The 23,614-nt window shown below is 54.4% G+C and overlaps 1 protein-coding gene across 5 annotated transcripts in view; it reads left to right on the top strand.

Annotated features, from left to right (window-relative positions):
- KIAA1671 (KIAA1671 ortholog) overlaps positions 1-23,614 on the top strand; it is a 172,225-nt gene that overhangs the window by 44,099 nt on the left and 104,512 nt on the right. For 2 of the 5 annotated variants that reach the window (XM_061141660.1, XM_061141663.1), the window contains 5 exons: positions 3,789-3,967; positions 5,702-7,315; positions 9,471-9,558; positions 12,293-15,049; positions 22,772-22,906. In XM_061141660.1, coding sequence (XP_060997643.1) covers positions 5,757-7,315; positions 9,471-9,558; positions 12,293-15,049; positions 22,772-22,906 — 4,539 coding nt within the window. In that variant the 5' untranslated portion in view covers positions 3,789-3,967; positions 5,702-5,756. Of the gene's footprint in view, positions 1-3,788; positions 3,968-4,217; positions 4,327-5,048; positions 5,198-5,701; positions 7,316-9,470; positions 9,559-12,292; positions 15,050-22,771; positions 22,907-23,614 lie in introns of those variants that run through there. The other 3 variants (XM_061141661.1, XM_061141662.1, XM_061141664.1) reach the window with 3 other exon arrangements.

Raw genomic sequence — 23,614 nt, 5'->3', positions numbered from 1 at the left:
CTGAAGTGTATGAGTGAGTGTGAGGGACAGACAGACAGAGGGGGAGCCGTCCATCAAGAGACTGAAGCTGGAGAGGATCCAGACCCTGCCGTGGGCCCCAGGGGAGTTTGGTCTTCCTTCAGAGGGCAGTGGGGAGACCCACCCAGGTGGGCTTTGAGCAGGGGAGTGGCATGATGACCCCTGTGTACTGGAGAATCCCTCCGGCTGCTGCCAGAACAGATTGGAGGAGGCGCCAGCAGAGAAAAGTCACTTACCTGATTGCCTGTGTGTCCTGCTTGTTTATGTCATCTGTGGTCTGTCCCCGACTTCATCACTGTCAGCTCCATGGGAACAGGGCTTTCTGTATGTTTTGTTCACTGCGTATCCACAGAGCCTGACTCATGGTGTGTGTGCATGCTAAGTCGCTTCAGCCGTTTTTGGCTCTTTGCGACCCTGTGGACTGTAAACTGCCAGACTCTTCTGTCCATGGGATTCTCTAGGCAAGAATAATGGAGTGGGTTGCCATTTCCTTCTCCAGGGGATCTTTCCCAACCCAGGGGTTAAACTCGTGTCTTTTACATCTCCTGCGCTGGCAGGCGGGTTCTTTATACCACTAGCGCCAGTTGAGTAGGTGCTCAGTAATTGTGTATTGGAATGAATGAATGAATGAACTAGAGGCACAGCCATGGGGAGGGAAAGGAGGGTATGCACACACGCCATTGACATTAGATGTTGATCCCTCTCCTGCTGGGGTCTGTGGGTGGACCAAGTACGCGCGTTTATCATAGTCCTGCTCTCCTGGGGGCAACTGGACATGTACTTGGCACCTTGCACGGGGTGCCACGTGGGATGGATTTGCAGATTTGGGAGGCCAGGTTACATTCCGGAAGATGCTGGGAGATGTCAGGACTGGCTCCCAGCCCTCAGCAGATGGTGGCATTCCCAGGAAAACGGCACCCAGAGCCGGCTGAGTGAATGACTGTGAGCTCTCGGATCAGATTTAGGGGTGTAATTATGAGAGATCGACAACAGCTGTTAGAATGAATCAACGCCTCCAAATCTGAGAGAGAAGCTGCCAAATAGCCAGGTTCTGAATGGAAGGGCTCCTCCTGCTCCGTCCCTTCAAGCTTCTCTCGGATCCCCCAGGAGCCTGTGCACTCCACGGCCGTGCCCCCGGCATCCGGCGCAGAGCCCGACTTGTAGAAGGAAGGTCAGAAGGATGGAGGGATGAATGCTCTTGATCGGGCGCCTGTCTAATTTCAGCCACTATTGGTGTCGGTGACTCAACTCCCAGGAACATGGTTTTTCCCTGTGTAAAATTGCAGGAAATGGGAATCTCAAACCTTGCAGATCAATCCAGGGAGCTCGAGCCTGTGGACTTGGCAGGTTCAGGGACAGCAGAGGTCCACCCGCCGCTACCCCTACTGCTGCTGCCCACAAATCCTCCGTGTCCTGGTCCACTGTAGCCTCCTGACCTCCCAGAGCTGCCCGTCTGTCACCCTCCAAGTCGACCTCCATGTTGATTCGTAGATAAAACCAGACACAGCTCATACCTGGCATTCCTGCTTTCTCCAGCGAGCTCATGTTTCCCTTACTCTGGCCACCGTGCGAATATATTTAAAAAGAGCGAGCCAGGCCACCCCAGGAAAAAAAAACAAAAAAAAAAAACAGCATCTGTCTTCTGTGTGAGTGGGCTTCTGAAATGTTTTGGAAGAGACTAACATCTCTTAAATTAAGCATAACATATGTGATGCATTTAAAGTAAGATTTTAAAGCATACATTTCAGTCGGTTTCCTTGTATTTTACAACAGGTTAAAGGAAAACCTGAGATTCATGGGTTTCTAGGTTTGGGAAAGACTTCAAAATATTATTTAGCCATCCACTACGGTGGTTTAAAAGCTCTTTCCCCACCCCACCCCCACTGTGTTCACTGATTGATTCATTCATTGATTCGTTCCCGCAACCATATTTATAGATCAGGCATCTGCCTGGCATTTTAAATGGAAACTTGAGAGGGAGCCCAAGATAGAAAGGAAATTACGGATAACAGAGACACCCTTCTGGTTAAGGAAGAAGTGGACCAAGAATCTTTTATCTTGTTTTCCCCTGTTTCCCCCCCTGCAGTCTGGCCCCTGAAATGCGTTCAGGGATCCCAAAGTTGCAGGCGACATTTGTAAGCCATGGACCCTGCTTCAGCAACGATGCTCTTGGTGGTCCTTCCCAGGAAAAGCCGTACAGAGAAGCATCCGTTCGTTCCACCTTTGGGCAGATGAGCCCGTGTGACAGTGTGGGGTTGATGCCATCACAGCAGGTGTCTGACGGTGGCCTGTCCCCGGCAGTGGGACCTGTTGGTGGGGGCGGCGGGCTGAGCTGCCCAGCGGAGCTCTTCACAGCTCTTTGGTTCTGTCACTCAGTAGCGCTTGACCCACGGCCGCGCCAGAGCTTGCCAGAGGAACTTGCTCACCTTGTATCCTAGACTGTTCCGTGTCACGAAACTCAGGACTCCTGCCCTTACTCAGAATCTTAGCAGCATGTGGACAGCAGGGCCAGGAAGATAGTTCTTCATTTATTTATTCAGTCAATAATGATGCATTCAGTGCTCTTAATCTGCCAGGCCACTGTGCTAGCTGCTGGGGTGCCCTCTGGGGACCTCCGTTGATATGAAGCGAGGGATCCTGCACTACGAAATATAACTGTGTATTGAGATGAGTCCTGCCGTGTGTCTGCGGGTCTCTGGGCATGTAAGAGTACTGGATTGGAGGCGGGCAGCGGTGTCTAAACTGTGACCTCAGGGCTGGGCCAGTGCCTATGTGAAGCGACAGAAGCATCTCAGAGAGCAGAGATAGCATGTGCAAAGGCCCTGAGGAGGCGTGTGAGGACCTCCAAGTGCTGCTGAGCCGGACAACCAGGGGCACCAGCTCCCAAGTTCGCCAGCTCCCTGGTGTTCATGAGTTACCTCCTCTAGGCCAGGGGAGTCTCCTGGGACCAGCACTCCCAGCTCTAGGCAGTTAACCTTCCTTTTTTCTGTGCTCCCATGTCCCCCTTGATTTGCATGCGTGCTTAGTAGCTCAGTCTCTCAGGCGTGTCTGACTCTTTGTGACCCCATGGACCACAGCCCGCCAGGCTCCGCTGTTCTTGGGATTCTCCAGGCAAGAATACTGGAGTGGGTTGCCATTTCCTCCTCCAGGGGAGCTTCCCCATCCGGGTATTGCTCCCATGTATCTTGCAGCTCCTGCATTGGCTGGTGGATTCTTTACCATTGAGCCTCCTGGGAAGCCCCCTTTGTTTTTTAACTTTTTGGTTTATTTATTTATTTATTTTTGGCCACACTTTGCAGCACGCGGGATCTTAGTTCCCTGTCCAGGGATCAAACCTGTGTTCCCTTCTTTGGGAGCGTGGGATCTTAACCGCTGAACCACCAGGGAAGCACCCCCCCATGTCCCTCTTTATAAGGCATGTTTGTTGCCCAGCATGGTTGCTTGTGTGTGTTTCTCACACAAGGCTCTTAATTCCCCGAACAAAGGAGATATTTCTTATTCATCCCTCTGCACACAGTAGGTGCTCAATAAAACACATTTCAGAGGAACAGGGGCGGTTTTTAATTGAGCGCCGACTGCGGACTCCGCACCCTTGATGCCCACGTGTATTCACAAGGCGACAATACTGCAAAGCTGACAGGAGCGTTGAGTTTTACAAGCTGGCAGAGATGCCAGTGGGATGCGGTTGGAGCTCGAAAGCTTTCGTGCTGTCTGTGCCCATATTTTTGCCAGAACCCCAGAACCGAGCCTGTCGCCCTCTGTCTCCCCAGAACTGCCCGAAACTCAGCCTGCCGGGACCAGCCTACCCCTGTTGCCCACCCCCGCACCCCACACCTTGCCGGCTTCTGCCAGGGGAGTGTGCAGACAGCCCCGTTCATCCGCGATGAGATGCGATTCTGCTTGCTTTCTCGGGCAGTCACACGTCCGCAGCCAGGACCTGCCAGCTTGGGTAAGTGGGGCTCCTGTGGGTTCTGCCAAGGGATTTTCTCTCTGTTCCCTGAATATCCTGTCCTTGTCCCATGTCTCACACCTGTATCCCGGAGGTCATGGGAGCTGGCTCTAATGATGAGCAGTCCCGGTTTGGGGCAGGACTTTGCATGCCTATGCACTCCGCCCTGGGTCACTGCCGACAGATTCCTCCCAAGTCTCGATTTCCTGGTTCTCTGCTTCTGTCCTTCTCTTCTGCCTCTGACCCCGTCTAGACGGTGTTCTCTGCATTGGGAAGAAGAAATCGGTTTAGCACCATCGAGCGTGTAGGGAAGAGAAAAGATCAGAATCTGTCCGCCTTTCTTTCCTGCAGCCTGCAGTGTGAGTCAGAGCCGGGGGCAGCAGTGTGGGGCCCCCGGAAGGGAAGCGGGAGGCTTGCGTTGAAGTAAAACACCTTCTACTTTTAGCCCATCTAGACGAGGGGGCAGGCTGGGGGCAGTTTTGTAGGGAAACAGAGCACTGGCGTGAAGGTGGGCTTTTTAGGGTAGGGGATGCATCGAGAACAGCAAATCGTCTGGCAGTTTTTAAAACCGGGAAGGAACAGGACGTTACTGTTAAAAGGGAAGAGTTGAATGGATCCAGGACTTGAGATCGGTTTCAGCTGTGTGATGGTTGGCAAGTTGGGCAACCTCTCTGGGCCCCATCCTTACAAAGGGAGATAAGGACAAGCCCTGCTTCTCAGGGTCGTTGGAGGATGGATGAGAGAGGTCTCCTATCCTGAGAGAGCAGAGCTCATGGTTGGAGGAGCAAGGGGCTCATGCCTGAGCTGTTGCAGAACAGGGGCCGATGATCACACGCCCATCTGGCAGCGTTGTAGGGAGGAGGATGTGATTCGTGAGACAGAGGGAGCCCTTGGGTTCCCTGAGGCCTGACTCGTGGTAATTCTCATCCTTAGCTGATGATACTCTTCTTCCTGAGACTCTGAAGGCAGTCAGCTTAAAATAGGTGTTCAGCTGAAAAGATCCCAAAGGCAAAAAATAAATAAATAATGACAGCAGGTGGAGTGGAAAATGAGGATGGCTTTTTTCTTTTTTTTTTTTAAGGCTTCCGGAAAGACTGGGAAGGGGAGAGAGATGGGACGATCTGGGGAGCTGGAGTTCTGAGGCCGCTTGCCAACTCTGTGACCTTGGGAACACCGGCTCTGTGTGAGCTGGCGCTGGTCACCCGCCCTCTCTGCTTGGTCCTGAAGAGGGTGAGGATCAGCCCGACGTGGGCAGGCTCTGAAATGGGAAAATACTGCGGGGGGCGGGGACAGGAATCTCACACTGGGAGCCTGCGGTATGCGTCTGGAGTCCGACCCAGGTTTGAATCCCAACTTTGCCTCTTTTGTCCTCTGAGTGACTTCAGGTCAGTTACATGTCTGTACAGCCGAGAGCGTCGTTTGTTACCCTGAAAGCTGGCCTTGAGATTAAACGAGTTGGGAAAGTCCAAGTGAACGTTGGCACTGTTTGGGCACCCTTTGAGCTGGAACGAGCTTCAGAGTCAGGCCTTTTAGTCCGCTGCCCTTGCCCAGAGCTGAGAGGTGGAGGCCACTGGCCCAGGCTTGCCCGGTGGTCAGTGGAGAGCTGTGGTCCAGACCTGGGGCTCCGGTCCCTTGATCCTCATCCATCTTCATCTCCCCCCCACCCGCCCAAATCTCTCTGCTTCAACCCAGACACTGACTGAATATTAAATTTACTTAAATTTTTTTTTTTAGTGGTTGCCTCTCCATTTCTGACGCGCTTCTTCCCCATGGATCCACAACCGTAACCATGGCGACGCGGGTGGAGGTCGGCTCCATAAGTTCCCTGACGGGGGTGCCGGGCCTGGGCGAGCTCTCCCAGGAGGAGGCCCTGACGCGGACCTACTTCCGCCAGGCTGGCGATGCCCCCGGGCCCCCCTCAGCGCTGCTCTTGGAAGGAAAAAGCCCCCTCAGGAGCCCGGTCCGCCTGCTTCCTCTGCCAAGACTCGCCCCCAAACCGTTCTCCAAGGAGAAGGCCGCGGACGTGACACCCTTGTGGCCCAGCCCAGCCAGGCCGTCTCCTGCCGGGGGGCTCTCCCAGGACGTGGCCTCAGGGCGTCTGGACGAGAAGATGCCGGGCCTGGCGGGGCAGGCGGCGGGGAGTGGGGACCGCCCGAGAAGCACGTCTCTGTTCCCCAAGGCCGCCATCCCGCGGCCCACACCAAACCCCACGGTCTTCTTCGAAAGCACCAAAGCTGGACCCGCTCTGGGGCAGGGGGCCGGCCCAGGGGCTCGCGAGGCTGACACAGGTGTGTCTCAGGGACCCGCTTCTGCCCCCCGGCCTGAGGTGGCCGCCAAGCCTGCCCTGCCAGCCCGAAAGCCCGTGGGGAGCCTCCCCCGGCCAGCCTCCCTGCCTCAGGACTCCAGGCCGGTGGCCACCCCAGAGGAGACTGGCCCGAAGGAGCCTCTGTCAAAGGCCAGCAGTGTGGAGGATGCGGGAGGCACCGCCCCGGAGCCGCCCAGGCCTCGCCCGAAGAGAAGGCCTGTGTCGGCCATCTTCGCCGAGTCCATTCAGACTCCGAAGCCAGGCTCCGGCGGGGTGGCCGTGGCAGGGAAGCTGCCCCCCACCCCTCCCGAGAAGACGTGGGTGAGAAGGCCCAGGCCTCTGTCCGTGGACCTCACGGCCCGGTTCGAGAGCAGAGAGGCCTTGGCGAGGAAGGTGGCCGACGAGGCCACGTCAGGGCCCGCCTTCCAGCGGTGGGGACCCGAGAGGCTGGACCCAGAACCCAGGGTAGACAGGGAGTGTCTGGTCAAAGCAGAGCCACCTCCACACGACCCAGATTCCGATTTCCTGCAGGTGGCCCAGAAGATCCAGGAACGGAAGGAGAGGCTGCTGTCCAAGCAGGGGGAGATGGGCAGCCTCAGAACCACGGGGGGCCCGGCCAGGGTCACCCCCACCGGTGCCCAGGGTCTCGGCGAGGAGAAAGCCAAGCTGGACGGGGAGCCAGAGAAGGCAGCCAAGGACCCCCAGTCCCCTCTGCCCAGGCCTGGAAAAGGCCAAGACATGGCTGAGGTCAAGAGCAGAGAGGCTGATGGAGAGACCCGGGTCGGGGGAGAGCAGACCCCCAGGGGCAGCGTGAAGAATCGCATTAGCCTGTTTGGGGAGGAGGGAGCCTCGGCCTTGGCAGTGGGGTCTGAGTCCCCGCCAGCCACCCCCGAGTCCCCAGCCATCCCGCCAGAGCCAGAGAAAGTGGGCATGAGTGTCCAGGAGCGGATCAAAGGCTGGACCACCGAGAGCTCAGAAGCAAAGCCGGAGCTCAGGAGGAGGGCGGTCCAGACACGGCCACTGTCAGCGGACTTGACCAAACTGTAAGTGGGAACACCCCATGGGTTTCCCCCAGCCTCCGAGAGCCCCGGCCCCTCACCAGAGACCTCCTCATCAGGAGGAGGATACCGCAGGGCACCAGGTTCTGTACTGGGCACTCTTGGTACCTGCAGCCCTGAGAGGAAGTGGCATTAGCTCCCACTTCTCAGATCAGGAGGCTGAGTTGTGGAGGATAGCACCGCTTCACTGTGTGTGCCAGTGGCAGGGCCAGGAGCCCCATTTTTTCCTCCCTTCCCCCTCTTTGCACTTTTCGGAGGTCGTATCAAGCCCATTTCACAGATGCGGACAGGAAAGTTGAGGACCATGAGGAAGTCAGGAGCCCCGTGCAGTTGCAGCTCAGCCTGTCTCCATAACTAAGCTTTCCTTTCGTAAAGTCCGAGGACACTTCACTTATGGCCTAAACCTCCATGAATGCCCCCCCGCCCCCAACCCAAACAAGATCAGATGGGTCACAATAACTTGAGCGGGTCACTTTCCCTGCCTTGAGCCTCGGTTTCTTCATCTCGTAAAGGAAAATGATATTAAGACCTGCATTAAAGGATTAAGGCCAGGACTCAGCTCTGGAGATCGCTCAGCCCAAGGGAGCCCTGGACATGTTGGTGATTATTAATAGTCCCAAATGATTTGATGAATCCTGTTGGTTAATGATTATTTTCTGAGCATGGCCTGGCCCCTGACATCTCTTCCTCCTTTGTTTTTCCGCAAGTGGCTTCTCGGCTAAGACAGGGAGACGCCACCGGGGTGTGTCCGCCAGCTCATTAATGGCACGCATGCCACCGACATAGTTTGTCAGCGATTGAGCTTCCAGGGGGCGGGAGCTTTGGGCAGAGTGCCCTTCCGGCCCTGGGAACCAGGGCGACCAGCTCGGCCAGAGCTGAGACCACTGGCTGTCAGCACTTGGAGTGACCTGGAAAAAAAATTATCGATGCCTGGCCCCCACCCCCAGAGACTCTGATTCAGCTGATCTGGGGAGGGCTTCTCATCTTGGTTTTTCAAAGTCTCCAAAGTAATTTTCATGTGCAGCCAGGCTTGAGAACCCCTGAATTCAGGGAACAGAGAAAGAGGGACGCTCCCTGGCCATTCAGCAGTTAGGACTCAGCACTTTTGCCAGGTTCAATCCCTAGGCAGGGAGCTAAAATCTTGCAAGCTACATGGCGGGGCAAAATAACAAAACCAGAAAACAGAGGAAGGGGCACCCTCATCAGGGCCTCATACACCTCCCCTCCCTGAGTCCCCCGCCCCTCAGTTCCTCAGGTTATCCCCATCTGACAGGTAGGGAAACCGAGGCTCTGGGTTTAGAAACAACTCCTGCACAGCCTCACATGTCCCTGGAGTCAACCCTTGGACTGCTGCCCGTGGGTCAAGTTCAAGATGTTTGATTTGTCTCACTTCCCTCTTCGCTGCAGGCCCCCGACCCTGAACTAATCTCTCAGCCTCTGCTCCAGAGAACTCTGCAGAGATGGGAAAAGTCCAGCTCCAACTCCCCTTTCTCTCGCTTCTCCTTTACAGCAGGCAGACAGGCCCAGAGAGTGATCAAGACTGGGCCAAGGTCACCCAGAGAGGCAGAGGCAGAGGCAAGCCTGTTCCTCGACGCATTCCCCGACCGCCCACTGCCCCCAAGTCCCGCGGTTGGTCTGCGGTGGGGCTGCTGGCTGTTGTGGGGTTGCAGCCATTAATTATCGCTCCTGGGGCATCTTCGCTCCTCTCTCAACACCCTCATGTAGCTATTAAGGCTTTGGGTAGCCTCTTATCTGACCTACAAAGACGATAGGGAGGCGTTAATTATCCCCGTTTTATAAATGAAGAGACGGAGGCTCAGGTGAGGTCACGAGCCTGAGCCCAGCTCCCTCAGCGGGGAGGCAGGAAGGAGAGCTGGCACGAACACCCAGGCCCCTTCCCTGAGCCCGGGGCCGCCGCCCCCCCAGCGATGCTGTGCTTAAGGTAGGCTCTTTCCCTCCTGGGCCCGAGAGGTTTGGCGACTGGAAAGGACACGCCCCATCTTGGAGGAAATGGGGCAGGGTTGCTCTGATGATCTCAGTGCTGTGTTCACCCCTGGGTCCCTGAACTAGTTATGGGGTGTGGGCTGGAGGGAGTCCCAGCTTCTGGCTGCACACAAGTAACTCGGGTCTCTCGTGCCAGGTTTTCAAGTGCAGCTTCAAGCAACGAAGTCAGATATGAGAAGTGTTTGGAGCTGAGCGGTGAGCTTCCCAGAGAACCAAGAGAAAAGGTAAGAAGCCGCTTGGCACTGTCCTTTTTTGGGGGTAGTGATACTTATTGGGAAAAGGGCTTTTACAATCTCGAAGATCCAGGAAAGACTCAGAGACCTCTCGTGGACTGTGAGACATTTTTTTTTCCTTTCATGTTGGGACTTTCAAAGTCCCTTCCAGTGTGATAGACTGTGATACTATGTTTTGTGTGTGTGTGTGTGTGTGTGTTGGTTGCTCAGTTGTGTCCAACTCTTCGTGACCCCGTGGACTGTAGCCTCACCAGGCTCCTCTGTCCATGGGATTCTCCAGGCAAGAGTACTGGAATGGGTTGCCATTTCCTTCTCCAGGGGATCTTCTTGACCCCGGGATCGAACTTGAGTCTGCTGCATTGAAGGCAAATTCTTTACCATCTGAGCCATGAGGAATGCCCCGTGATTCACTGTTCCTTGGTGTTGAATGCTGTTTGCAAATATAATCATCAGGCATGAATTTTGGTCTGTGCAAACAGGAGGAGGACATGGCTTTCCTGTGTAAGAATGTCTGCTTTTTTTAGAAATTAATGAAGATTTTAAAATGTTGGGACTTCCCTGGTGGTCCAACGGCTAAGACTCCCAGCTCCCAATGCAGGGGGCCCAAGTTTGATCCCTGGTCAGGGAACTAGATCCCGCATGCCGCAACTAAAGATCCCGTGGGCCACAACTAAGACCTGGCGCAGCCAAATTAAAAAAAAATTTTTTTTTAAATGCTAATAGAGGGTTTCACTGGTGGCTCAGTGGTAAAGAATCCGCCTGCCAATGCAGCAGACACAGATTCGATCTGTGATCCGGGAAAATCCCACATGCCTTGGAGCAACTGAGACCATGCACCACGAGTATTGAGTCTGTGCTCTAAAGCCCATCCTTGGAGACAAGAGACGCTGCCCCAGGGGGAGGCCCGTGCGCTGCAGCTAGAGAGCATCCCCCGGGCGCCAAAACTAGAGAAGAACCTGCGTAGCCATGAAGACCCAGCACAGCCAAAAATAAATAAATAAAAATTGAAAAATGTTAATAGAAACCCCCTCAACTTCCCCCCATCATGGCCCCAGCTCCTTTCCCCACCCCCTCATTTGTCAGCTGGGAGAAGAAGGAGAAGAAAATCACCAGCAATTAAATTGCTTAGAAAGTATTTTCAGTTAGTCTGTTTAATTTTTTTAAAAAAAGCTCATAAAATAACTGCTGGGTATCATGGGTTTGTGATTGATGCTTTCTGAAATTTCAAGTTTTTCTTTTATTTATTTACTTATTTTTAATTGGAGGATAATTGCTTTCCAGTGTTGTGTTGGTTCCTGCCACACGTCAGTCTGAATTAGCCTTAAGTACGTCCACATGTCCCCCCCTCTTTTTTTATTTCACACTGAAACACATGGTTTATTATTCACATGGAAGACAGTAGCCAGAGCATCACTGTGCTGCCTGCCCCCTCCCTCCTGAAGCTCCCTCCCACCTCCCCCCGACACCGATCCTACCCTTCTAGATTGTCACAGAGCACTGGTTTTTTCTTGAGCTGGTTTTTTCACAGAGCTCAGTTTTTTCTTGAACAGCTTTATTGAAGTATAACAGACATAGAATGAACTGGGCGTATTTAAAGTGTAAAAGCAGGTGAACTCTGACTTCTGTGTACATCTGTTGAACCATCATTACCATAAAGACAGTGGACGTTTCCGGCACCTGCAAGTTTCTTCTTTGTAATCCGCCCCCACTTGCACCCTCCTCCCCCAAAGCAACTACCGATCTGCTTTCAGTCACTATAGATTCATTTGCATTTTCTAGATTTTTTATATAATTGGAACCAATGCTCTTTTTTGGGGGGGTCAGATTGATCGATATCTCTTCTCCACTGTTCATCTACATGCATATATGTATATACATGCACACCTACAGTGCTTTAAAATGATATTTTATTATAAATACATGGTTCCTCCATCTGCTTTTCTTCCATCAACGAAACAGTGTTTTAAGTGTCCTTAGATCTTAGAACATTGGGAGCCAGCCCCTCTCTGTGGGTCCCAGTGCCTGTGTGGCAGTCAGCTGTTTGCACGTATCAAAATTTATTTAGCTCTTCAGATGGGCGTCTAGGCTCTTTTGTTTCCCTGGCAGTTCTGTACGACCTTTCTTGTTCATGTAGACTTGTGCACGTGGGCCAGGCAGGGATTCTGGGAAGACACTGGCCAGGTGAAAGGAAACGAGTGTCTTAACATCCCGGCAGAAGCGCTGAACTGCTCAGGAGCCACACCCATTTGTCTTCTTGCCAACGGGGCCGGGAGTGCCTGTGTTCCCTCCCTGGCTGTGTTCAGTCTGTGAGACTGGATGGTTTCTCACTGCTGTGATTTTAAAAGCAGCCTTTTCAGTCCCCTCACCTCTTCCTTCCCATTTCAAATCCTTTGGCTTAGATTGGATTGTTTTGGTGCTTCCCTGGCAGTCCAATGGGCAAGACTTCACCTTCCAGTGTAGGGGATGCCGGTTTGATCCCTGGCCGGGTTCGGGGCGGGGGGGCTAAGATCCCATACTCCAAATAACCTAAAGTATAAAAGAGAAGCAGCATAGTAACAGATTCAGTAAAGACTTAAAAAATGGCCCACATCAAAAAAAAACTTTATTGAATTTGTTATAATGTTGTGGCAAACCTTTACAAATAAATATCAAAAAAAAGTTTCTTCAGTCTTTAAAATTAAATAAATAAATTGGATTGTTTCTTTTTGTTTGTTTGTTTTCCCAGCCAAAGGACAGGCATGGTATGGAGGGAACATCCGTCACAAGAAGCCCCTGGAAGCCTGGTCCACCCCCGGAGAAACCCAGGCTGACAGAGCGGAAAGGCAGTTCTGACCGCGTCCCCGGCGGCACTCGGGGTCACGGCAGGGTGGGGGCCCAGAGCCCTTCTGAGGGCACCCCGGATGATGACGGAAGCTTCCAGACCGTATGGGCCACGGTGTTCGAGAATCATGTGGAGAAGCACACCGTGGCTGCCCCCTCGGGACGCAGTCCCTGGGTCACGACCCCCAGGGACCTGGCCGATGTCTCCGAGCCCAGATCCAGGCTCCTTGGACCCAGAAGCTCTTTCCCGCAAAGCACGGCCCTGAATCGAGAGTGGCTGGAAGATCCTGACCTGGAGCGAGGCGGAGGGACCGCCTTCTCCAGCGGCGAGCCCAGACAGCATCGCACGTCCTCCCTGCTGGGAAGGCACCCTGGGGGCGAAAAGGGCAGCCATCACCCCTTCCTCAAGCTCCCGGAGAGCGCCCCCGCGCCCGAGAGGGTTGAGCCCAGGTACGACGTCGTGCATGCCGTTGGGGAGCGTGCGCACAGTGAGGCCGTGCCCACGGCACCCGAGGAGAAGGCCCTGACACTCCGCAGCGGCCGGTCTCGGCCCCTGCTGTCCCAGGAGGTCACCCATGCCGTGACTCCCGCCGACCCCAGGTGTAGGCCGGAGGGCCAGGTGGGGTCCGTCCAAAGGGCCAGTTTGATCTGGGAAGCCCGGGGGACTCGTGAGATCAGTGGGCCGAAGCCCGAGTTCCACCAAGAGCCTAAGGACACACATGGAGGCAGCTGCCGGTCAGCCAGATGGACGGGCAGGGCGGCTGTGAGCTGGCATAAAGCCACCGTGGGGCTCAGCGAAGGGAGAGGCTCCGAGCTGAGCCCCGAGGCCGCCTCTGCAAGGACCGTCCTGGACACCCAGCACCCGGGGACCGAAGGGGCCGGAATCCAGCCGGGAGACAGGGCTCCGCCCTGCGGGGCGCCTCTGGAGCCTCTTCCCAGGGCCAAGGATGAAGCCGATGACTCCCGAGTGCAGCCTCAGGCGGACGTGCCAGGGCAGACGGGGCCCTTGGCCGGGGCTGGCAGCCACGAGCCTGAAGCCAGGAGGCGGAGGGTGAGCCCCAGCGACCAGAGGCCGGACAGATGGAGGCGGCGGACCCTGCCCCACGACGTGAAGTTTGACGAGTTCAGCCTTCTGCCCCCGGAGCACGCGTCCAGGGCGGAGCCGAGAGAGGGGGACCACCTGAGCCCCACGGCCGCGGGTGCCTCAGCAAGGCCCCAGCTACTCCCGGGTCGGGAGGGGACCCGGCAGGGGAGCCCAGGTGCGTCACTGGACCAGGTTCTTCCTGCAGCAAAGCAGGGGTCGCCTGTGGAACCCAAGGCGACCTTTTTTGCCGTGACCTATCAGATCCCTGACACTCAGAAAGCCAAGAGCGTGGTTAGGCCTGGGCCTGAAAACTGGACAGAATCTTCTAGAAAAGCAGGCCCACCCCTATCCTCTCTCTCTTTCACCCATACCTTGGTTTCTCTGAACCGTGAAGAGCCGCTGGAGACCATGGGCAGTATAAACCGAGCCCCGGGCAGAGAACATGAGCAGGCAAGCTTCCCAAGGCCTCCGAGGCCGACAGAGCATCCGACGTCTCTCGGGGACAGGATTCTGGGTCCCCCAGGTGAGAGGATCTCCTACGCCGATGCCGTGTGGGTTCGTCGGGTCCCGGAAGGCAGCAGCGGTTTTCAGAACGGCTGGAAGGATAGCGGGAGCAAGACGTCCCCTGGTGGCTCTCCCCAAACACCCCCAGCTTTCAGAAGTCCCCCGAAAGCCAGCGAGCTCCTGGTCCGAAGGAAGACGGAGGCCGTCAGTGAGACGTTCCCAGGTAAAGCCAAGGCCGGCTACAGGTCCAGCGTCCTCGATATCGATGCGCTGATGGCCGAGTATCAGAGGCCGCCGGCCGGAAGCCCGCGGGAGGCTCAGGACTGGATGGCGGGTCCGCCCACAGAGCTCTGGGGCTCGGACCCCGAGAGGCCTGGCCCGCAGGGCGAGGCGGATCAGAGACGGAGGAGTCTAAAGGAGCGCCCTGAAGCTGAGGCTCCCCAGAGACAGGCCGGTTTTGCCGAAACCAACCCCGGTTTCACTCCCGGCTCAGGCAAGTGCCTGGCAGAGACGCCGGGGACAGCCACGCACAGGGTCAGCTCTCCCCTCTGGGGCCCGCCCCACTCAGCTCCTCCTGAGAAGTATCCAGGGGCCTCTTCGGGCCCTGCCACCGGCCCCAGGAAAAAAGGCCTGGGGATCCCCGAGGATGAGAAAAAGACGTTTGTTAGTAAACATCACAGCGTGAAGTGCCAGCATCCCCCGGCGGAGTCAAAGCCCACCCCTGCCTGGGAGGACCCAAGCGGCGGGGCCAGGGTGCAGCCCAGGGAGTCCCCCGCTGACCAGAGGAAAGGGACCCCGAGGAAACCCCCGGGGAGGGGCGAGGAGAGCAGTGTGGCCCTGTGGGCCGACCACCTGCGGGACTTCGGAAGGTCACCACTGGATGTCAAGAGGGCCTGTTCGGAGAAAGGCCCCCCTCTCAAAATCCGAGAGGGCCTGTCCATCATGCAGGAAGCCAGAGAGAGGAGGCAGGAGCCGCCCAAAGGGAGGCCCAGCCTCCCCAGGGAGAGTGCGGAGGCCAGAGACACCAAGATGGAGCTCTGTCGGCAGGAGTCGGGGAATCGAGACAGTCAAAAGGTGAGTACACCGGCTAAACATGCAGGCCAGAGGCCTCAAACTTAAGACCGAGGCGGTCCTGCTGGCCCTGGGGATGATGGAGTCAGGCGGGGTGTGAGGCGCTAGGGAGTGGTAGGGCTTGTGGCAAATGGGACGCTCAAGCCGTCTCTGAAGGGGGCAACCTTTGCACAGTCCCAGCTGGTTCTCAACAAGCGGGGAAACGGGTCCTGAGACGGCAGATCCGATTTATCGAGAGAATTTGAAAGATCCACATTTTGGCCAGCAGTCCCCTCCCCCATCATGAAATGGGGACAACGTATTTAAAAAAAAAATTGCTGTTTAGTTCAAACAAAACTTGTCTGCCGGCTCTGTATACAGCCCGTGGGTTATCAGTTTGAACCCCCTGGCCTAGAATGATGACGCTAGGTATCCTTTATTGAGCGCCTGCTGTTTTCCAGTCTACTGCACCAGGGCCATCATTGTATCCCCAGACTCCAGTACCATGCCTGATGTTTTGTGATCATTCAGAGAGTACTTGTTGAGTGAACGATCTTACATGAGCCTCAGGACAATCCACGAAAGAGGGATCGTTGTGGTTTGGGTTTCTCCAGAAGCAGCCGCCTGCAGGTTGTTTTAGGAGGTGATCCCAGAGGAACTGGGCGGGGGGCGGGGGGGAGAAGTGAGGCAGGGAAGGGAAGGCAGGTGATAAAGGTGTGGGCACCTGAGGCTCGTTCTTACTGGAGACCCCTGGGGAGCCGCACAGGTCACCTCTGAGCGATCCTGTCCAGGGGTCAGGGGACCAGGAGCATTTGTTTCTTCGTTTCCCTCTGTCTTCGCCTGAGGCTGTGTCTGGGGCCGTTAACATTCAAATTCCTGGTGCCATGCTCAGTGGTGGAGAGGAAAATCCTCTCGCAACACTGGCGCGTATTTGAGTGTCTGGCAGAGTGTCGGGCAGGGTGCCCATAGCGTCTGCTGCAGGTGCGATCGTCTTGTTCAGAGGGGGAAAAAAAAACAAGGCTCAGAGAGGTTCGGTAACTTATCCCGCATCACACAGCACCAGAGCGGCACAGCTAGTGTTTGCACGCAGGTCTGGCCTGATACCTGAGCCCTTGGGATCACGAAGGTGGGGAAGAAATCTGAGGCATGGAGTCGGCCCCTGGGAAGCTTTGATCTCTGTGCAGAGGTCGGAGAGAAATGGGAGGTGAGCGCATCCTTGGTAGGAGCACAGTGTGGGCAGAGGTCCAGAGGTGAGGGAGTAAACCAGTCTGCTCTGCGGCCAGTGTGGAAACTGACTTAGGGCCCCTTCAGGTCAACCCCCGCTTCCAACCTAGAAAAGGGAGGTTGTGGGAATTAAGTGATAGGAGAATTCACCTGAGGTTCAGAGTGGCTTTGAACCCATGTCTCTTCCTGGGACCACATTCGGGCTTGCGTTGGAATCTCCGCTCTGCCACTCAACAGGCTCTGCTGTGTGCAGAGCAGGCACTGGCTTCCCCCGGCCTCCGTTTCCCCCCCTCTGGAGTTGGGAGTCAACAGGGATTCCTTCCTCCAGGCCCCGCAGCTAGGCAGGGAGGAGATAAAGCACCCAGCATGGGCGGGCGGGCGGTGGGCTCCACCCTGCAGGCCCTGGGCTCTGCAGACTCGCTGAGGGTTTCACCTCCCCCGCCCCCTCCAGGCTGCTGAGGGAGCCCGCAAGAGGGAAGAGGCGGTGGAAACGTGACACTTCCTCCGTGTGCCAGCGCCCGGCTCAGGGGCCTCGCAGAGGGGCCCCCAGCCCAGCCTTGGACGCCCGCCCGGGGTGCCGGGGCCCCAGGAGCGCTTGTTGTCAGGGGATCCGTTTTCTCACCAAGGGGACTGGGAAGCCTTGGACCAGCTCCCTGTTTCTCTTCTCTCCTGCCCGAGGATCTTGGGTTCTTGACATTTAAAAAATAAATAAGGGCAATACCGAAGGACAAAATGTTGGCTGTTGAAGATTCAAACCCAGGTGACTCAGTGGTAGAGAATCCACCTGCAATGCAGGGGGCCCGGGTTTGATCCCTGGGTCAGGAAGATCCCTTGGAGGAGGAAATGGCAACCCACTCCGGTGTTCTTGCTTGGAAATTCCATAGATAGGAGCCTGGCAGACTACAGCCCATGGGGTCGCAAAGAGTCAGACACGACTGAGCACATACAAGCACACCAGCATATAATGTGTGTAAAAGCGTATCCCCCCTCAAGCCCCCTTTCCTTTCCCGTTTCCCCAGATGCAGACGCGGTTAGGGTTCTTGATCTCCTTGGAGACTTTCGGATGCTCCAGAGTGGCTTATAAATCAATATATGTATTGATTTTATAATTGTATTTTTCTTCTTGCAAGGATAGTGAATGCTTGGGCAAGATTTTAAACGTCATGGAAACATCAGGTTTGGGATGGAAAGCTCCCCCAAATGCGGAGTCTGGTATGCTGGGACCAACCCCTCCAGCCCTGTTGGTGGTTCTCAGCCATTTGGACAGCTTGGCTCCCAGGGCATGTTTGGCGACGTTTCAGGCATTTTTTGTTGTCACAACCAGAGGAGAGTTTGCCCCTGGCATCTTGGTGGGTAGAGACCAGGGAAGCTCCACCACCTCCTACAGTGCACAGGACAGCTTCCAGCTCAGAGACTCCTGCAGCCCCGAGTGTACGACGTAGTTTCCAGGCTGAGGGACCCTGGTCCAAGCACAGATCTGTCAATGCACCCTGTCGTATGGAAGCAAGGCAGCATTCTACAGAAAATCTCACATCTTGCTTTCTTCTTTCCCCATACATTTAAGCTTTTTTAAAAAATGCTTTGTACAGTTTTTTAAAGATTACTGTCGGCTTGCAGTTATAACAAAATATTGGCTACATTCCCCGTGTTGTCCAGTGTGTCCTTGAGTCTGTCCTACACCCAATAGTTTGTGCCTCCCCTTCCCCTACCCTTATGGTGCCCGCTCCCTCCTGCCATCCCACTGGTAATCACTAGTTTTCTCTATATCTGTGAGTCTCCTTCTTTTTGGCTATATTCACTGGTTTGTTGTATTTCTCAGATTCCACATATAGGTGATATTATAGGGTATGTGTCTTTCTCTGTCAGACTTACTTCGTTAAGCCTGATACCCTTCAGGTCCATCCTTGCTGTTATAAAAGGGAAAATTTCATTCTTTTTAATGGCCTAGTAATAGTCCCTGTGTGTGTCTATGTGTGTGTACACACAGATGTAGCACATCTTCTTTACCCACTCATCTGTTGATGGGCACTTAGGTTGTTGCTTCCATAGCTTGGCAGTTATAAATGGTGCTGCTAGAAATACTCGGGTGCAGGTATCTTTTCGAGTTAGTGTTTTTTCATATATACCCAGATAGTGTGCTTTCAAAAATTCAGCAGTAAGAAACAGTGCGTCCATCATCACCTTATTATTTTTAATGGCTGCAAAGCTGTTTGTTATGTGACTGAGCCCAAGCTTTTTTTTATCAAGGCTCTCGCAGATGTACATTTGGGTTGATTTGAGTTCTAAGACCCCACTGAGTGTGTGGAGGTACATGTCTTCTTCCTGGGGTGAAGATTTCTTGATTGACAGCCAGTTCTGCTCATGGACGCCCCCCATGGGGTGTGATTGCGATTAAGGTGATTCCTCCTTTCCTCTCTTACCCTCACTCCCTCTTTCTTTCTTTTTTTCACTTAACATTTATCAAAACTTTGTCCCAGGCCCAGTTATAGTATTTCCTTTCATCAAATGGTTTATTTTCGTTTTGAGAAAGAATAGTTTCAGGTACGTGCATGTGGAGTCGCCTCAGTCATATCTGGCTGTTCTGGGCACCAGGGACGCTGGGAGGGCCCAGTCCACCAATTCAGTCGGTTCTGTCCGTCGGCAGCCACTAGCCACGCATGGTTCTCTCAATGTAAGTCAGTTAAAACTAAGTAAGACCCCAGAGGCAGTTTCTCAGTCACACTGAACGCATGCAAGTGCTCCAAAGCCACAAGTGGCCTGTGGCCGCTGCCCCGGGCAGCCCAGATGGAGAACGTCATCTTGGTCACAGGATGTTCTAGCAGACAGCGCCGGTCCAGACGGGCGAGCCGAGCGAGGGGGTGGGATTGTTTAGAGAGTGGTAAGTCCTGGGGAGAGAGAGTAACCTCCCTGGCGCCCCCTTTTTCTAGGGGGGTGACCCGACAGAAGCCATGGGAGTGATGGCGGGACCCCAGGCAGGCCAGGATCTGCAGAGAGGATGTGGAAGCAGCAAGTGGAGACACCCCAGCATGGGGATGAGTGGTCCTGTGGATGCTGGGGGCACTGCAGTGGGCTCCGGGGGCGATGGCCAGACCTGAGCTGGAGAGGTGAGGACGGGCCAGAGCGTAGGGGAGCCACCAAAGGATTCTGAGCGCTGCTTCCACTGTCTGTGTCTCAGAGAGACCCCCCGACTGCTCTCTGGGTGAGGGTGGAGGCAGGGAGGCCCGTGAGGAGGCTGCCACGGCCCTCAGACAGGAGACAGGGCTTGTACCGGGTGGTGGCCGTGGAGGGGTTAGCTGCTTCTTTTTGAGGGGATGGTAGCAACTTTGTTGTTGTTGTCTACTGGCTAAGTCCTGTCCGACTCTTTGTAACCCCACAGACTGTAGCCCGCCAGGCTCCTCTGTCCATGGGATTTCCCAGGCAGGAATACTGGAGTGGGTTGCCATTTCCTTCTCCTGGGGATCTTCCCATTCCAAGGACTGAACCCAGGTCTCCTGCATTGGCAGGTGGATTTTTTTTTTTTTTTTTTTTTTAATCACTGAGCCACCAAGGAAGCTGGGTAGCAGCTTTGAAAGTGAAAATTTAGTTGCTTAGTCGTGCCCGACTCTTTGTGACCCCATGGACTGTAGCCTACCAGGCTCCTCCGTCCTTGGGATTTTCCAGGCAAGAGTGGGTTGCCATTTCCTTCTCCAAGGTAGCTGCTTTACTGAGATAGAATTTTCATGGCCCATGCAAGAACTCATTTATTTGTTTAACATTTATTATTTGCTTATTTGACTGTGCTGGATCTTAGTTTTGGCATGTGGGATCTAGTTCCCTGACCAGGGATCGAACCTACGCCCCCTGCTTTAGGAGCTCAGAGTCTTAGCCACTGGACCACCAGGGAAGTCCCTGTTCGCCCATTTAAAGCGTACAGTTAATTTAATGGCTTTTAGTCTAGTCACAGAGCTCTGCAACCATCATCACATGCAGTTTGAAATATCTTCATTACCCCTTAGAAAGCCCTGTACCCACTGACCAGTCACTGCCTGCTCCCCTAATACCCTCCAGTCCTGATTAGCCACTCACCTACCTTCTGTCTGTAGATTTGCTCACCTCTTTCACTTGTCTGTAGATTACTCACCTCTTTCACTTGGCATAGAGTTTTCAAGAGCCATCCGTTTTGTAGTGTATATCGGTACTTCCTTTTCATGGCTGAATAATATTCTGCAGGATCTATCCGCCCCGTTTTATCTACCCATTCATCAGCATTAGGCATATCTGGGTTGTTTCCAACTCTTTGACTATCACGGAGAAGGCTGCTATGAACGTGTATGTACAAGTTTTTGTGTGGACATATGCTTTCATATCTTTGGCTGTATCCCTGGGAGAGGCATTGCTGGGTCACATGGTAATACCTCCAGTTTTTTCCTTCGAGGGGCTGCCAGACTGTTTTCCAAAGCAGCCGCACCGTTTTACATTCACACCAGCAGTGTGTGAGGGTTCTAATTTTTCTCCATCCCAACTGACATTTGTTATCGTCCATCTTTTTGATTCTAGCCATCTTAGTGGGTATGAAGTGGTGTCTCAGGGTGGTTTTTTTTTTTAATTGAGATATAATTGACATGTAATGTTATAGTAGTTTCGGGTGTACGGCGTAGTGATTCAGTATTTGTATATATTGCACAATGATCATTGCGGTTTTGATTTGCATTTCCTGTTGGAGCATCCTGTAATGTGCGTATTGGCCATTGGTGTACCTGTTCAGAATAATGTCCATTCACACCCTTTGTCTATTTTAAAGACCATTTGTCATTTCATTATTGAGTTGTGATTATTCTTTGTATTTTCTGGATACAGGTGCCTGCCTTATCAGACATAATGGTTGGCAGGAAGGTTCTCCCATTCTGTGGGTTGTCTTTTCACTTTATTTCATTTTTTTCACTTTCTTAACAGTGCCCTTTGAAGCACCAAAGGCTTTTCATTTTGATGTAGTCCAATTTACTTTGCTTTTGGTGTTCGAGCTTCTGGTGTTCTATCTAAGAAACCCTCGCTTAATCCACGAAGGTCAAGAAGATACAAGTGTGTATTTTCTTCTGAGAGTTTTTCTCCTTTTGGCTCTGACATTTAGGCCTTTGATCTATTTTGAGTCGACTTTGACGGTCTGTGATGTGGGGTTGGCAGCATGTTTTGAAGGCAGAGTCGACCGGATGGAGAGAGAGGGGGGATAGAGGACGACCCGGGGGTCTTGGCCTGCCCAGCTGGTGACTGGCGATTGGAGGGGGGGAATCTGGGGGCCTGTTTTGGGCACATGAGGTCTCAGACCAGCGTGGGCAGTGAGCAGAGATGGTCAGCCGGCAGTGGGATCTGCAAGTCCGGAGCCCCACCACGGAGAGACGGAGTCCAGATGGGATTTATTGAAGCCGTGGGGCATGACGAGAAGTCCATCCAGCAGGCACTGATGGAGCAGGAGAGTGGGCCGTGAGGCTGGCCTGGGTCACGTCTTGACGCGTTCCTCTGAGATGCACGGGGGCGGGGAAGGAACAGCCCTTGAGGTCGGAGGGGAACCAGAGGGTCTCATAAGACGTCCCAGAAGAGGCTGTGAGGCAAGGGGTCAGCCTTGCCCTTGATCATGCTGTGTGTTCTTAAGCAGATGCCACCCCTGGGTCGGGAAGATCCCCTGGAGAAGGCAATGGCAGCCCACTCCAGTACCCTTGCCTGGAAAATCTCATGGATGGAGGAGCCTGGTAGGCTGCAGTCCATGGGGTCACAAAGAGTCGAACAGTACTGAGCGACTTCATTTTCGTTTCACTTTCCCCTCTCTGGGCCTTTCTTTTCTTGCCGGTGCAGGGACAGTGTGAGGCCCGTAAAATGCACCCTCCAGAGTCCCATGTTTACTGGCTTGTGACAGTATCCCCCTGTATATAAAAATAACAAGATTCACACCAGCGCACCTACTCCATCATATTCGTGTATCGGTTCTCACTGTATTTGCGCACATGTGCACGTGCGTTCGGGTCCATGGAAAGATGTCTATCACGGGGCCGCCAGAAGTTACCAGTGGCTGACGTTCAGAGTGGTCTCCTCACATGCCAGGCAGGGGATGGCAGGGACCGGGGAGGCTCCCGGGTCTCACGCATGTCCGCCCCCTGGTGGCAGTTCCGAGTTCACACCCTTTCCCGTTGCTGGTCTTCTTTTGGTTCAGCCCTGAACGTAGAAGGTGAGGACTGTTGTTACGGATCTTTTCCCACATGGTCATGGATCAGAGAGGTTAAGGCACTCACCCGAGGTCACACAGTTATGAAATGGCTGAGGCTGGGCTGAACACAGACCTGCTGATCCTATATGTGACCCCCCCACCCCCATCATTTGAGGTGGACCACCCACCAAGGATGTGGGGCAGGGGTGAGCAGAGGTGGGCATCGGGCACTTTAATTTTCTCCTTTGCCCCTTGAGGTGCAGCATGGCCCCTCAGTGTGACATATTCTTCCTGCCAAAGGGGAAGCCCCAGTCAAGTTTCCTCTTCTTGTGTCTCCTGCTTCTCAGGTGTCACCGAGGGACCTGGGGAGGGAGCGTGCCCTCCCGGACAGTGAGCCTCCACGCCGGCAGGTGAGCCCCGCAGCCGCGGGCCCCCGGAGGAGCCACAGCTTCTGCAAGGACAGGAGGAGCGGGCCCTTCGTGGTGAGTGATGCCGGCGTGGCCGGAGCGGACGCCGCTGGGGACGTCCCAGGCTGGTCCCAGGGCATGAGGGGGGTGAGGGTGGGCCCGTGACCGTCCAGGAGCCTGCTGCGGCCTGGCTGGGCCCTGGCTCGTGTTGTGACAGGAGACGGTGTTTGGCGACTCTGCCGGGGAAGCCTCCCCTCTGGTGGGTTTCTGGCCCCCTGTGGAGGGGCAGCCCCTGGTATCTGGCACCATGAGGTTAGAACAGGCCCTGGAGTCTTGAGAGCCCTGGGTTCGCATCCTGGCACCACCTCTGCTGCTTTGAACAACTCGATTAATTCCGCTGCACCCCAGTTTGATCCCCGGGAAAACGGGACTGTGATTCCTGTCTCTCTCGCGCTGTTGGGAGGATGGAGTGAGATTGTGTGGAGCCCAGCACGTCGTAATTCAGACAGGAACCAATGGTGTGGTAACGGCGGGAGGACGGCAGCATCGGGCTGGTTCTGCAGCTGGATTGCCTGGGTTCATTCACATCCTGGCTCTGCTTGGAGCTGGGCGTCTGACCTCGGTTTCCTCATCTATAAAATGGGTGTAATAATAGCATCTACTTCACAGGGCTGATGTGGGACTCAGATAACTCGAGAAGTGTCTCGCTTGGTCCTAGGTACACAGTAAACACTTTAATAAGTGTTATGTTACCATTATTATTATTATTATTATTGTTGTTGT

Source organism: Dama dama, chromosome 5 (genome assembly GCF_033118175.1).
Source record: "Dama dama isolate Ldn47 chromosome 5, ASM3311817v1, whole genome shotgun sequence".
Taxonomy (NCBI): Eukaryota; Metazoa; Chordata; class Mammalia; order Artiodactyla; family Cervidae; genus Dama; species Dama dama.
The sequence above is the reverse complement of the archived record's forward strand: the minus strand, read 5'-3'. Positions and strand labels throughout refer to the sequence as shown.